Source organism: Panthera pardus, unplaced genomic scaffold (genome assembly GCF_024362965.1).
Source record: "Panthera pardus isolate Hobbes unplaced genomic scaffold, ASM2436296v1 HiC_scaffold_17, whole genome shotgun sequence".
Taxonomy (NCBI): Eukaryota; Metazoa; Chordata; class Mammalia; order Carnivora; family Felidae; genus Panthera; species Panthera pardus.
Window position 1 is genome coordinate 131,360,183 of NW_026526732.1, and position 14,806 is coordinate 131,374,988.

At 49.6% G+C, this 14,806-nt stretch overlaps 1 protein-coding gene across 2 annotated transcripts in view; it reads left to right on the forward strand.

Moving 5' to 3' along the window:
- Positions 1-14,806, forward strand: part of SLC22A23 (solute carrier family 22 member 23) — a 181,943-nt gene that overhangs the window by 147,810 nt on the left and 19,327 nt on the right. For both annotated transcript variants that reach the window (XM_019419876.2, XM_019419877.2), the window contains exons 5-6: positions 3,757-3,884; positions 12,826-12,928. In XM_019419876.2, coding sequence (XP_019275421.1) covers positions 3,757-3,884; positions 12,826-12,928 — 231 coding nt within the window. The remainder of the gene's footprint in view (positions 1-3,756; positions 3,885-12,825; positions 12,929-14,806) is intronic.

Consider the following 14,806-nt stretch of genomic DNA (forward strand, 5'->3'; position numbering starts at 1 on the left):
AGACTGCCTGGATTCTGATCAAGCTCTGCCACTTAACTAAAGGTCTGGACTTTCTGTGCCTGATTGTCCTTATCTGTGAAATGGGGGTAGTATTACTCTACCCCATCACAAGCTTGACAGAGCTTAGTATGTGGGAAACATGCAGAAGGGTGCCTGGTGGTCATAAATCCAGCCCTAGGGAAGGTGATTTGCAGTGCCATTTGCCATTGGCAGCAGGGTTGGGTGGCTAATGGGAGCTGGCCCATGTTCTCATGCTCAAGTCTCCCCAGAGAGCACTGCTTCTTCACTGCAGGTCCTTCTGGTCAGACGGCCGCCACTCATGAGATTCCAGGGCGCTCAGGAGCCTCTGCTGCCTGGGTCCTGCCACTCTCCCTCTCCTCTCTCTTCTCACCTCACCCCCAGCATTCCGTTTTACCAGCTTGCAGCCCCACCCCTCACCAGACACATGCTGTTTCACATCCTGCACCTCTTCTTGGGGTCCTGTCCCCACACCCCTCCCACAGCCATGCTGTAGTACCTGCCTGTCTCCCTAAGGAGCCCAAGCACAGTGCTGCCCAACAGTCTTCCCTGCACCTCCTTTCTACAAGTGCTCACTCTTCTTGGCCCCAGTTGTGTCCCATACTGCACAGGCTTCTCTCCAAATCACTTATAAATCGTGTGTGTGTGTGTGTGTGTGTGTGTGTGTGTGTGTGTGTGTGTGTGTTTACTTATTTACTTTGTCCATCTACCTGTTTATTTACAGAGATCTCCTTGTACAGGACTCTGACGTTGTGGTCAGGGATACATCCATTTGGGATGATCAACACATGTTAGAAAAAAATACTTTGGTGACTGAATGGGTGTTTGAGCTCCAGAACAGGCCCACACCCACCTCTTAAATGCAAAGATCATGCCATGCATTTGCAAAGGTACTGTCCTTGAAGCCTCTTCCACAAGCTTTGCAAGTCTCAAAGATTCTCCAGGAAGAATCTTCCTCATTGTCATTTCTCGTAAAGGGTATTTAATTATTCTTAGCCATTTTTAGTTACCCAAAGTCTGTTGTCCTCAGGCACAATTTGGGTGAGACAAAACAAGTGATAGAGGGTGACGGGGGCAGCCAGCCGGGTGGGGCAGCCAGCCGGGTGGGGCAGCCAGCCGGGTGGGGCAGCATCCCTGAGACCCATGAGCCTCTGCATCGCCAGACTGCATGTGACTCCTTCCCCATGGGACTGTGATCTCTGGGGAAAAAACCTCTTCTCCTGAAGGGCAAGGGCTCTGTGGGTCCTGGTAAGAGGTGAGCAGCTGTCCTCACTGGAGTTTAATGCCTAGACTGATGGGATTTCAGTAACAAAAATGTTGGCTTTTTATGTGTAATGCAGGGCTTTACCTTGAAGACAAAATGGCATCAAATAGACATCACTTTGTATTTTCCCAGAACTGTCACCTGCCTCCCATTCAGGGATCAAAACTGTTCACAGTAAGCATCTCCCTACAGTTCTCCACAACTAGCCCTACCCTGTTGGCAAAGCTTTAGGGTAAATCGAGGCCAAGGACCTCAGCGTGCTGGGGACATGCAAACCTTGTGTTCTGGTGGATGACGCTCCTTGCTTGTTTACTGGCCCTGTGCCTGTAGCCCTGGGCACCTGGGGATCGGCCTCGGAGTAGAGGTGAGCTGTGCTCCTCCCCACTGCTGCCTCCTGTGCTCTGGGCCCTATTCCTCTCTCATCATGCTTGTTTATGGTCTTGATTTTCAAATTCCACTCCCTGCTGTAGAGTTCCATAAACATTGGATATAAATTATTTTCAATTATTTTAAAAGAACTCTAAGCTTTCTCATGTTGTATACCATATTTTACACTTCAGAGACCACCTGCAAAACCACCATGTTGTCAGAGTAATACATTAGCTGGTGTCCTGGGATGCCTTTTAACAAGATTCTCCCAAAGTGGCGAAGCATATTTGGACCACCTGCAAACGTGCCCCTGTGAGAAAGGCGGCAGCTGTGTGCTGGTGTTGGCGATGGGGCCTGTGCGCTGCCCCCCACCCTGAACGGCACACCATGGTCCACGCAGCCCCCTGGTCCCACGCTGAGGCCACAGCCATGCGGAGCCGAAGAGGCCCTGCACTGTCGCTGTGCCCAGTAGTCAAGTGCCGTGGCAGGTGTCCCGCCACGTTGGGGGCTGTCGTGTGGGGCATCCGGAAATGGGGGTGCTTCTTGGCTGGCCTGAGGCTCTCTATCCAGCCTCCCCAGCGTTGTTTATAGAAGCACCTTGATCAACACACAGGTCCCCACCATCACCCGCCGTGGGGCCGGCCACTCAGAATGGCCTGTGCAAGGAGTGCTCTCTACCCAAATCAGGACCTAAAATCTACAGTCAGGAGCAGCTTAACCCACTTCTCAGAGCTCAATAACTTGATCAGACAGATTAGAGGACACAGAAAATGAGCTTGATTTAATAGTTGTGTTTGGGATCCTGCATGAAGAAATGGAAGATTTACAATCCAGCTTCTGGATTACTTTAATTAGAGGCTCTCCAGAGCTAGTATGGCCAGCATGGAGCAGTTACAATAGTAACGTCTCAGCAGCATTCGCCATGACTCCTTGATACTGTGTAACTGAAGTAAAGTATGGTGATAGCCGGAGCCCTGGCCTGATTTCTAGCTTTTGCTTTTCTCCCAATTAGGGGGGCCACCTCCCCTATAATAAAGGTCTAAGGGAACATAGGGAACCCCTGTTCCTGCATGTGCTGTCTGTGGCCGCTTCTGCATATGGCAGAGTTGAGAAATTATCACAGAGACCTCGTCGTGTGCAAAGTCTAGAATATTGACTTTCACCTTGTACAGAAAAAGCGAGCTGACCCTGCTCCAAACAGGCACATGGTTCTGTTTGGCTGACTTGTAAATGTCATCATAAAAGGAAACTTAGAAAGTGCTTTGATAATAAAACACTAATGGTTTTTTTATTATTATTATTGGGATCCTCACAAGATTTCAGACTAAGAACAAACAAGGAATCTGTTGCTAATAAAACTTGAAAACTGCTGTCTTGCAGCATTATCTCAGAGCAGTGTGGCATGTAGTTAGCAGCAAGATGAAAATAATTCTATAGGCAAGTCCTGTGAAATGTTCGAAAACTGAAAATAACTGTCCAGTTGCTCGTGCCGGGCATTTTTAAAACTTAAAATAATTCTATCAATGTTTGTTTTCATGACAACATATAACAAAAGCAGCCCTTCAACAAACTGCTTAAACATGCTTTAGAAACACATAGTTATTTGGAAGAGTTTACACTGATTTCTTGATATAATTGGTAGGATGTTATTCCTATGTGCCACATTTTAAAAATCGTAAGCTTTATACTTTTTTTAACTTTATTTTTGAGAGAGAGAGAAAGAGAGAGAGACCCTATGAGTGGGTGGGGCAGAGAGAGAGGAAGAGAATCACAAGCAGGCTCCACGCCATCAGCACAGAGACTGATGCGGGGTTCGAACCTGTGAAACGGTGAGATCGTGACCCAAGCCGAAACCAAGAGTCAGACACTTAACTGACTCAGCCACCCAGGCACCCCAGTTTTATACTTTCTCAAAAAAACAATTAGACACCGTCCACTGCTATGGTTTGGCTCAGGAGAGTCCTGAGCATTCACTGGCCTTCACTGCACGTGGGTAGGAATGAACACCACCCACCTGTGAAGCTTCCAGGCTCAGGACAGAAGCTGTTCTTCTGGATGCCCTGCAGAGTTGAAGACATTCACCAGTTCCCTTTGTCTCTTTGAAGGATATTCCCCGAGTCCCTCCGGTGGCTGATGGCTACCCAGCAGTTTGAGTCTGCAAAGAAGCTGATCTTGCACTTCACACAGAAGAACTGCATGAACCCTGAGAGTGACATCAAAGGTGTGATGCCCGGTGAGTACTGCTCACATCAACCCTGCAGCCCCACCCAGGTGGGGAGAGGTGCCTCCCATGCTGGACCAGGAGTCATCACTCTCCTACCAAGCAGCTTCCTTAGCTGTTTGTCTGCAGCCAAACTAGGAATGTGGGTGAATTGAAATTCTCTCCACCTTCCTTTGGAGAGAATTGAATTCTCTCCTGATTGAGCCTAACACACTGTGGCACCCCACATAGCCTCTCCAGACCCAGAAGTGAGGCCTGAGCCTAATATGCACCCACCTGTCAAGGAATATTTGGGAGGGGGACAACCTGAGTCTGGAACACAGCCTTGCCTGCCAGCCAGGTTTATATACCAGCAGAGTCCTGGCTGGGGGTAGGACTTGTCTGTACTGTCTCTGTTTTCCCTAGCATGATCTTCATAGATGCCATTGTTGGTTTCTGTCGTGACCTGTTTGTTGGGCATCCGAAGCAGTGGAGAAGTGAAGTATTTTAATATAGCAGTTCAGATCCATAGAATTTGTCTGTGCCAGGAGCATCACCACAAGCTAGATCGGGGCTTTCAGGCTGGGGATCCTATATTAAGTATCACCAGGACATCATTAAAATCCATATTCTTGGGCCCCTCCCTGGTACCCAGAGATTCTATCCAGTAGATTTGGAATAAGCTCTGAGAAGCTGCATTTTTAATAAGCACCAGAAGAAATTCTGAGGTACATGGCACACAGACCTTTTGAAAGTCCTGATAAAACCAGTCCCAAGCTCTGACCCACTGCAACAACCTGACAACCTGGTGTAGACAGAACTGTTGTTATAAATTTCCCAGGAAAATAATCTGCAGGCTCTAAGACAGAACATGCACATCCCCCTCTGCATGATCTGAAATTCTGTCCAACAGATATTTTTGAAACACCTGCTGTGTATCAGGCATCAGGCACTGTTCTAGAACAGAGAAGGAAACAGGCAAAGCCTGGCTTTCGTGGAGCTTACCGGCAAGCAGGGGAAGGCATGCAGTGAACAATTAAGTGTATAATACATCAGGAGGAATGAATGCTGTCAGAAAAATCCAGAGTAGAGAGATAGAGGGTGGTGGTGAGGGGTCACAGTCAGATGCTCAGGGGGAGCCCGGCTCCAAGGTAACAGGTAAGCAGAGACCTAAGTGCAGGAGGAGAATGGACGTCTCCATTCACAACAGGAAAGGAACACAGGAAATCTGAATCACACTGGCTAGGAAGAGCTTCTGGAATCATCTATTCCATGGTTCTTAGGCTTTTCATTAGACTCCTGATTCAGGTCTGGGGTTCATGGTCAATAAAAGTCCCCCAGATGCTGCTGCTTAACCAGGTGGCATCTTTGCCTTGGCCTGTACCTATGACCTGGCAGATGGGGACAGTAAGGCTAGGCAGCCTCCACCTATAGGGCAGGCTTGATCTGCCAGGCACTTCAGCACAGGCAGAAGAGTTCAGGAAGCCTGGAACCCTTGCATTACTGGATTGAGGAAGGACATGAGCCAGGTCTGCTTTACATGAAGAGTACTGAGTGCTGGTGCTTTGCAGAGGGACATCTGTGGTCCCTTTTTATCCAGTGGCAATGATAATAAACAGAATAACATTTACATAGTGCTTGTATGTCAGTCACTTTTCCAAATGATTTGCAAATACCAACTTCTATTTAATATAGAATCTAAGTGCCTCACATATATTAACTTCTATTTCTTCACAATAGTCCTCTGAGAGAGGTACTAAAATTATCTGGAATTGCAGATGAGGAAACTGAGGCACAGAGAGGTTAAGCATCTTGCTGAAAGTCAGACTAGTAAGTAATTGAGCTGGGACCTGAACCTGGGAAGTCCAAGAGAGGCAGCTTCACTGTGCTGCTTCTGAGAGATCAGGGGGAGCTGAGAGACAGAGATACTACTGTAACTATGGAGAAGAATGAGAATTGGTTTCATTTCCCCTTTGGGGCCATGTTTGCTCATTTTGGAATGTCCAGCCATCTTCCCAAACTTCTCTGGGCCACATTCATTAGCAGGTTCATGTTCTTAAGTCTTACAGTATAATTTGTTTCTGGCATTTCCCTAATTAAATCACCACAATCCACTTCTTTCCGGTTAAAATATTGTCTGGGAAAAGCTTGTTTTCTCAATACTAATTACACTGATTCATTTTCCTCCTATTTTTGGCAAGTGGTATTCCATCTTTTTGCCTGTCTTTGCTTATGAGTTCTGCTGCTGTCCCAGCAGGAGGCGGGGGGAGAGGTAGCTTGATGCATGTGACTTTCCCCCTCTTGGGAGGGTTATCACTGCGTTCACTCCCAGGGGACACATGTTTCCCCTCTGCCTCTGGAGTTCTGCTCACTCCCAGCTGTCAAATGCGTTGAAGCCAGTGCTGGGGGAAGGTAGGTGAAGTCTGCTTCATCTGAATCAGCCACTTCCAACTTTCTTAGGCTGGCTTGTTTTTCTGCTTGGAATCTTTCTCCCATCACCTCATCTCGTCCACCTGCCAATACCTGTCCCTTACTGGGACTCACATTAATGAGTCTTCTTCTCTCTGACCTCACTGCCCCTCCCCTCACATCACCTGCTCAGAAATCCCTCAGCAGTCTCCAGGGGCCTTCCAGCTAGATCCCTAAGACCTTCACTGAAGTTGCTCAGAGACCCTGTGTCACCTCTGCCTGCCTCTCCAAGGCGCTGCAGCCCGCATTAGGCTCTCAGAATACACCGAATGCCTCCCCACTGCAGGGCCGTCCCCACACTGGGTCCTCCTGCTACCCCATCTATACTGTGGTCAGCTCCTCAGGGACGAGGTCAGCCCTCCAGTTAGGTGTTTTCCCCCATCATTCACGTGCAGCTGTAGCTGACCAGTTTCTGTGGCTCCTTGTTGGGGCCGATCACCCTGCCATGGACAAGAGCTGGCATGGCAGCCTGGGTGTGCAAGGCTGGGCTCCCTTGCATCCTGGCACCAGCAGCAGACCTGACACGAAGCAGGCTTGCCCTGAATGTCTACTGAACAATTGAATCGAGGCCTCCCGCAGTCCGGGAGGGGGCAGGGCAGTTTCACATGGGAATCGGCCATGGCTGCTGGACACGTCACCTCTGGGTAGATGAGAGTCTCAGGCCTGGATGCATATGGGGGTTGGGGTGGGGGCAATGCTCATGCCCCTGCCAGCACATCCTTTTGCATTCATGCTAGAAGAAAACCTGACGTTCCAGAATTGTCCATGCCCTTTCCTCTTTTAAAGCCATCTTGGTTTATCTTTGAACATGTCAGCTTTCCCCAGCAGAGTTGATAGCTGAATTTAGGTAGATCAGCGGATATGCCTCCTGAGTGTCATGGTCAGTGTCATTCCTGCAAACATTAGTGTCACAGAAAGCGACCAGGAACTGGCATCTGTCCTCACGTCCTAATTCCCAAGACTTTCAGCATCCTCTCAAGAGTCTGAGTGCTGCTGGCCCCAGCTGTGGCCTGTGGACTGCAGCCCACCGTGAGAAGACATCTTGGAGTCAGACCTGTGCTCAGCCCCTGGCAATAGTAACGGTAACACAGGCAGTCATTGGGCAGTGACTCTGCAGGCATGGGTGACACTCTCCACCGGCATTTGATTCTCACCAGAGTCTTAATGAGGTCAGTCGTCACATCATCCCTGCTTGACATATGGGGATGTGGGGCCCAGAGAAGCTAAGTGTTGGGGAGCACTGCTTCTTGCTGCTGATGTGGCTCCATGTGGAAAGAGCAAGCCCCGTGCAGGGAGTGGGTGTCCTCTGTCCTCATGCATCAGGCCCTCTCTGGGAAGCACCCCCCCGGAGAAGCCCACCTGGCCCAGCATTGCCAGATGGGAGGGTGAGTCCCAGCATGAGGCTTGGAGTCTGCCCTTACTGCCCCCTCTGTCTTGTCCAGATGGACAAGTTCGGAAACTGAGGTGAGAAGAGGGTCTGTGAATTACTCCTCAGAGTCCCCAGGTTAGGTAACTTGCCCAAAGCCACACCACTAGAGAGTGATGACACCAAGGTCAGCCCAGGCAGGCTGACCCCAGCGCCCTGATCCTAACCTGAGTGGTTACAGAAAATTTCTCCTCCGGGCTTCAGGCCAGCTGCAGTCACGTGCACAGAGAGGGAGTCGCAGAGGTCAGCACTGCTGGGTCACTTGTCAAAACTTTGGGTAGATTTTGAAGAGAGAGCTGTGTGAGGTGACTTCGCTAAGGTCCGTATAGTCGCTCTCATCTGCTTGCTTCTGAAGCACTTACCCAAATGGCCAAGTGCCATCATTTCTAAATCCACACCTGAGGACTGAGGGGCTGTGTGGGGGAGACAATGGGCGCCTTCTCTACTTCTGAGCTTGGGCCTGGGCCTCAGAGCCACTGCCTTGGAGCTTTTAGTGCATGCCATTGACAATGGCTGTGATGGGGGTGGGGGACTGCTATGCTGCTCTTCCTCTTCCTCCTCCTCCTCCCACTGCTCCTCCTTCTCCTGCCGTTCCTTCTCCCCCTGCCGTTCCTCCTCCCCCTGCTCTTCCTTCTACTCCTCCTCCTCCTCCTGCTCCTCCTCCTCCCCCTGCTCCTCCTTCTCCTCCTCCTGCTGTTCCTCCTCCTCCTGCTCCTCCCCCTCCTGCTGCTGCTCCTCCTTCTCCTGCCATCCTCCTCCCCCTGCTCTTCCTCCTGCTGTTCCTCCTCCTCCTGCTCCTCCTCCTCCTCCCCCCTGCTCCTCCTGTTCCTCCTCCTCCTGCTGTTCCTCCTCATCCTGCTCCTCCCCTTCCTGCTGCTGCTCCTCCTTCTCCTGCCATTCCTCCTCCCCCTGCTCTTCCTCCTCCCCCTGCTCTTCCTCCTCCCCCTGCTCTTCCTCCTCCTCCCCCTGCTCCTCCTGCTCCTCCTTCTCCTGTTCCTCCTCCTGCTGTTCCTCCTCCTCCTGCTGCTGCTCCTCCTCCTGCTCCTCCTCTTCCTGCTGCTGCTCCTCCTGCTGTTCCTCCTCCCCCTGCTCCTCCTCCTCCTTCTGCTGCTCCAACTCCTGCTCCTCCCCCTCCTCCTGTGCTCCTTCCCCTCCTGCTATTGCTGTTTCTTCTCCTGCTACATCTGCTTCTCCTCTTCCTGCTCTTCCTCCTCCCACTGCTCCTCCTGCTCCTCCTCCTGCTGCTCCAACTCCTGCTCCTCCCCCTCCTGTTATTACTGTTTCTTCTCCTGCTACATCTGCTTCTCCTGCTTCTGCTCCTCCTGATTTTGCTCCTCCTCCTCCCGTTCCTCCTCCCTCTTCTTTCCCCTACTTCTCTTGTCTTCTCTTTTCTATAACTGATGCTTTCCCAGTTTCACCCGTAATGCATTAACAGTGCACACAAGCATCAAAGCACAGCCAGTTAATCTCACACCCCCATCCAAACAAACACAGATTCTCGTCTGTGTGTGCTGTCCCTGCATCTCTGAGCCTGGGCTTCGGTGCACTATCACCGTCTTCTCCCTGTGCTGTCCTCAAGAAGCACGGTTTGGCCCCTCGCCTGGATCTCTTACATACGTAGAGGTCATGTCTCCTTCTGCGTGTCTGCAAGGACACCTCTCCCTTCTACAGCTGTTTGGGGGGGAGCCAGGACAGTCCTGGTCAGCCAGAGCACTGGGCTAGGAAGGCTGCCTGCCCACCAAGGGCCACGTGGGGCTTCATCTGCTTCCTTCATTTGGGCCTTGTAGGGGCATTGTCCCGCTTAATAGCTGAGAAACTGAGGCACAGAGCAGCTTTCCCAAGGAAGCTCAGCAAAGAGAATCAAAAGTGGGATTCTGCCAGGTCTCTCAGACTCCTTGCTGTATCCCAGGTTAGGTTGTGACCAAACATGCAGAGGAGAAGGGGCAGGGAAATACAGAGTGGAGTGGGAGCTGCTGGCTTGTCAAAACTAAATAAGCCCCACTTGGTTTTGTTTTGAAATTATTCTTTCTTTTTTTTAATGTTTATTTTTGAGACAGAGAGAAACAGGGTGAGTGGGGGAGGGGCAGAGAGAGAGGGAGACACAGAATCTGAAGCAGGCTCCAGGCTCTGAGTTGTCAGCATAGAGCCTGATGTGGGGCTTGAACCCACGATCCATGAGATCATGACCTGAGCCGAAGTCAGACACTTAACCGACTGAGCCACCCAGGCGCCCCATTTTGAAATTTTTCTAATGGCTGTGAATCCAGAGGGTCAGAGAGCTTGGGAGGAGAGACAGGGAGAGGAAATGCTTTTATCAGTCATTTCCTTGGTGCTCAGAGTCTGATCAACTTGCACTTCCCCTTCTTATTCTCATAAGTCACGTTCAGGGACTTTAGGACATCCCTGATTTCTGTCTGATGACTAGAGAGACAGAAAGGCCTCCTGTATTCAGTTACCTTAGGGTGTCTCAAAAGTCATCTGATGTTTCTCACAATGCAGAGATGGGGGATTTTTGTCCCAGAGAAACAGACCTAGTGCTGAGGAAGCTTTATGTTGTTATTCATAGGCTGGTAAGGTATGTAACAGAGACAACATGTCAATAGCTCCAGACAGGTTAATCTAATTCCATTTAGAATAATGCAGTTACCCCTGTAGACTACAGTCAGTTATTTAGACCTTGGGCTCTACAGTTTAATCCTATAAAAAAGAAAAATTAAGTCACAATTGAAATTGCTGCAGTTTCTTTAAACATCTATTTCATATACAATAATGTATTAGCAGTTAGGTTTGGACCACATTACAAAAAGAGATTTTAACTTCTGTAAACATGCTAATAGACATTTAAATTTTCTTCTTGGATGATTTCCATGGTGAGCAAGTGTGGCTATTATAGTTGATTCCTGATGAGTTTTATAACCATGAAGATACTAAGATCATTGGATCCCACATTATCTGTTAACTGTAACATTGCCATGCTCTTTAAAAGTTTTTTAGTGTTTTAGCCATGGGGAAAGGATGTTTGTAAATCAGATTAGTCTATTTTTGCAGAGGGGAAAATAAAGGTTCCGAAGAGCTTGGGAGTCGAGGGGGATCCGTGGACAGACACCCAAAGTGCTAGCTGTTCTGGCTTTTGCACACACCTCAGGCTTTGCACCTAAAAGTGGGAAGGAAGAAAGGTCTGGGAACTCAAGTGGCATGGCATCCCTTTGACATCGAAAAGGTTTTTCCTTCTCCCTTCAATGCCCCAGCTGGTGACATTGATCCAAAAAATGTTTTGTTTAAGTAACTCCTAAAGCCTTATGGTTAAGCAACATATTTCCCTTCAAACTGGAATCAAGGAGGTGGAAGAGGCCCTAGGAAGTGCCAGAGAGCACACCAGTAGCAGTCCCCATGCACGTGGCTGCTGCAGGGTCTGTCCCGAGGTAATTCTGTTTCCTCCAAGCACAGAAGCCCTGCCCTCATTAGATGGGGCCTTCCCACCCATACTACTTGGCTTTCTGTTTTTGTTTCTTTCAGTAAACGTATTTTGCAATAATTTTAGGTTTACAGAAAGGTTACAAAATTAGTACAGAATTTCTGAATATAGTCTCCCCATTGTTAACATAATACCATAGGACCTTTGTCACAGTTGAGAAACTGCCATTGGTAGAGTAGTGTTAACCAAACCCCAGCCTTCATCTGGATGTCGCCAGTGTCTCCATTAATGACTTCCTGTTCCGGGATCCCATCCAGGATCACACTTTGTTGTCATCTCCCCAGCCTCCTCTGGTCTGGGCCTCGTTTCTCATGGCCTTGACAGTCTTGAGGAGCACGGGCCACGCAACCAATGGGTTAGGTCTCCTTTTTCTTGTTGAGCTCCTGAGTAGAGAGGATTACTCCCTGAGGATCTGCTGGGCTAGGAGAGCACAGAGGGGCCTTGGGGGCTGAATGTATGGCATTTCTGCTCGCAGACACAAGGGCAGATCCTGAAGGCTGGGACATTTCTGTGTTTTGACCCTCCCTGTTAAACTGCCAGGTTGACACCTGGGCTTCAGCAAATGTCAATGTGGCATTGGGGCACTAGTGGACTCTGTTCAGAATGGCTTTCAGAGCTAATCTGAGCCTCATGAGGAGTTCTGTCTAATAACTTTGTAGTTGGTCATATCACTCTGAGGCAGAACACTTTCTTGCTCAGCCCCCAAAGACCTTTGACTGTTAACTAAAATGTACATATACACATATGTGCGTACACACATATATGCACTTCTGTGCATACATGCTCATGCATGTGTTTATTTCTCTTTCCAAAGAGATGCACACCCTTAGGGGCCGCATCAGAAGGAGCAGCTACAGCCACAGCCACTGTACTTCCCACCTGTGAAGTTAGGGAGCATATGAGCACATGCTTCTCCTGGTCTCTGAACAGTGGGTGAGGTGGACAGATCAGACTCCACACAGAAAAGAACTGCTTGTTTTAATACAACCTGAACCTGATTAGTGCCTCTGTAACCCAAAATTAGTCCCTCTGTAACCCATTTGGGTTTGTTTGGTTTTTTTTTTACATGTTTTAAAATGTTTATTTTGAGAGAGACAGAGCATGAGAGCATGAGCAGAGGAGGGGCAGAGAGAGAGAAGGAGAGAGAGAATCCCAAGCAGGCTCTGTGCTCTCAGTGCAGAGCCCGATGTGGAGCTCGATCCCAGTAACCATGAGATCATGACCTAAGCCTAAATCAGGAGTCAGACACTTAACCGACTGAGTCACCCAGGCACCCCTGTCATTAAGTTTGGTACTCAGGCAAAGTGGAGTGAGTCTACACTCATTGTTTATTTGTATGTACCCTGCCTCACTCACAAGAAAGGCTTTGCAGTGAAAAGGTACACTTAGGGTGTGCCTCGGCTCCCTTCAGGCCCCATGGGGAAATTTGAACGGCAAAGTCAGTGTTTCTGTGAATGCGTTTTCTATCCTGAGAGCCAGACCCTATCCTCTGGCTTAAAGGAAAAAAAAAATTGCCCCTTTTCATGATGCCCCAATTCAGGAACGCCTAGGAGGCTGCCTACCCAGGGTCTTGCCGACGGGTCACAGGTTCTCTTTGTCTGCAGAGCTGGAGAAGGAACTCTCCCGGAGGCCCAAGAAGGTCTGCATCGTGAAAGTGGTGGGAACCCGGAACCTGTGGAAGAACATCGTGGTCCTGTGTGTGAACTCGTGAGTCACAAGAGGGACACGAGCAGGGTGGAGGTCAGGGAGAGGCTGGAGAAGAGAGTGTCTGGAGGGGAGGCCGGCAGGGCCCTCCTTCTCCCACAGCTGCATCTTGAATTACAGCCACAACTCGGGGGTCTCTGGTCAGCCCAGGGCTTCGCACTTGGCCACGGGGCCCTGGATAAGTCTGATAAGCCCCAGGGTCGCTGTGTAGACCAAGAAGGTCTTTCCCATCTTCACTCACAGCTCAATAACCCTGCCCTTCCCTGACCACGCAGAGTGGCCCTCACTCAGGGTCACAGGTCACCTCAGGTGAAGGAGGATGTTAACTCTCATTTGATGTTAGAGACTATTGGAGGGCAGGGGGCAGGGTTTGCAGTCAATTTTGAAAGGCATCAGGACTCCTGTCCTGGAAAGAGAGAGACCCAGAGTCAGGGCTCTGTTCCTACCATTCCCCATGGCTATTTCTATCAAAGCCACTCCACTTCATCAGTTCTCAATGTTGGGGCTCCTCCTGTCACCTTTGTCCTACAGACAAGGACATGGAGACCCTAGCCACTCCATTGGTCAGGGCCGAGCCCTCAGGCTTCAGCCTCCCTGCCCAGAGTCGGCTCCAGACATGGCCACCGTGCTGCTGTCCAGTCTCAGGCAGATGCCGGCTAGGCTAACGGGACCATTACAAATGGAATGCCTTTTCCAACTTTAGTTTGAAAAAAAAAACACAAATTGTAACATAGAGGAGATGCCAAGTTTCTATTTTAATGCTTCTTATTTGGGGAAAGGGGGATCAATCTCTTTGACCTTGTTATCTTAAAATTACCCGTTATGATCCGAAGACTTCCTTCTTACCAGAACAAAAAGATGATTTCTCTGAGACCTCTGTAGGCCAAGAGACAGAGAAAGTCATCTGGGATCCCCAGAGATTAACCGAATCTCCCCAGTTGCAAGATTATAAAGCGACTGCCCCAGCAGGTCCTTTGCTGAGTACGTCCCAAGTGGAAATGAGTTCATTTGGCAGACAGCAGCTTCCCCTGTGGGGGCAAGGCTCTGCCGCAGTTGACCTTGATGCATCCTCACAGTTTGATGAAAGCACTTTGATTTCCCCAAAGCACGGAAGTGGGGGTTGGGAGAGAAGGACATTTGTCACTCTGGGGTGGGTGCCGAGCGCTGATGTAACAGATGCGCTCCTGCAGCACTGCCCATGCCCTGAACATGCACTTGCAGCCTCCCAGGTGCATGGGTGCATTCGTACCCCCGTCTCCCCAAGTGGACATCTGTCTCCAGCGGGTGGGACACACATTTCCCAGAAGGTTTATACGAGCCTCCGAGCCTCTGGAGGCGTTAGAGAGGCTTGACCCAGGGCAAAGGGAGGGAAACGATGATAAATTAAGAACTGAAACAAAGTCTCTAAAACCAGGTGTCTTCATTTGGCCTGACTTCCTGCTGGCTTCCCCAGGGTGTGTTTGTCAATAGCAGCAGGAATGGGTTAAGCAGGTAGTTCTCTGGGTGGATCCCCAAGTTTCCAGAACCCTGAGCACTGAAAGCAGAGTCAGAGGTTCAGATAGGCAGTATGTCTAGTAACCTTCTGCAAGCTGCTTACCCTCTTTAAGCCTTTTTCCCATCTGTAAAATGGGTCTGACAGCAGCTCTTATGGTGCTGACATGGGATTAAGTGAGTTAACGAATGGGAGTGCTTTGTCTTACATGTTGGATCCATTTGATGGTGTTTGAACAGAATGTCTCACCGCTTTCATGTTCACACTCTCTGCTAAAGTGATGGTGAGAGGAGAGTGATCAGGCACCCCCATGAGAAGGCTGCTGCTGTCCTTTCTCTGAAGTCTCTTTGCATTGCACCCCATCAGACATGCGGTCGTGGTAACAGCAT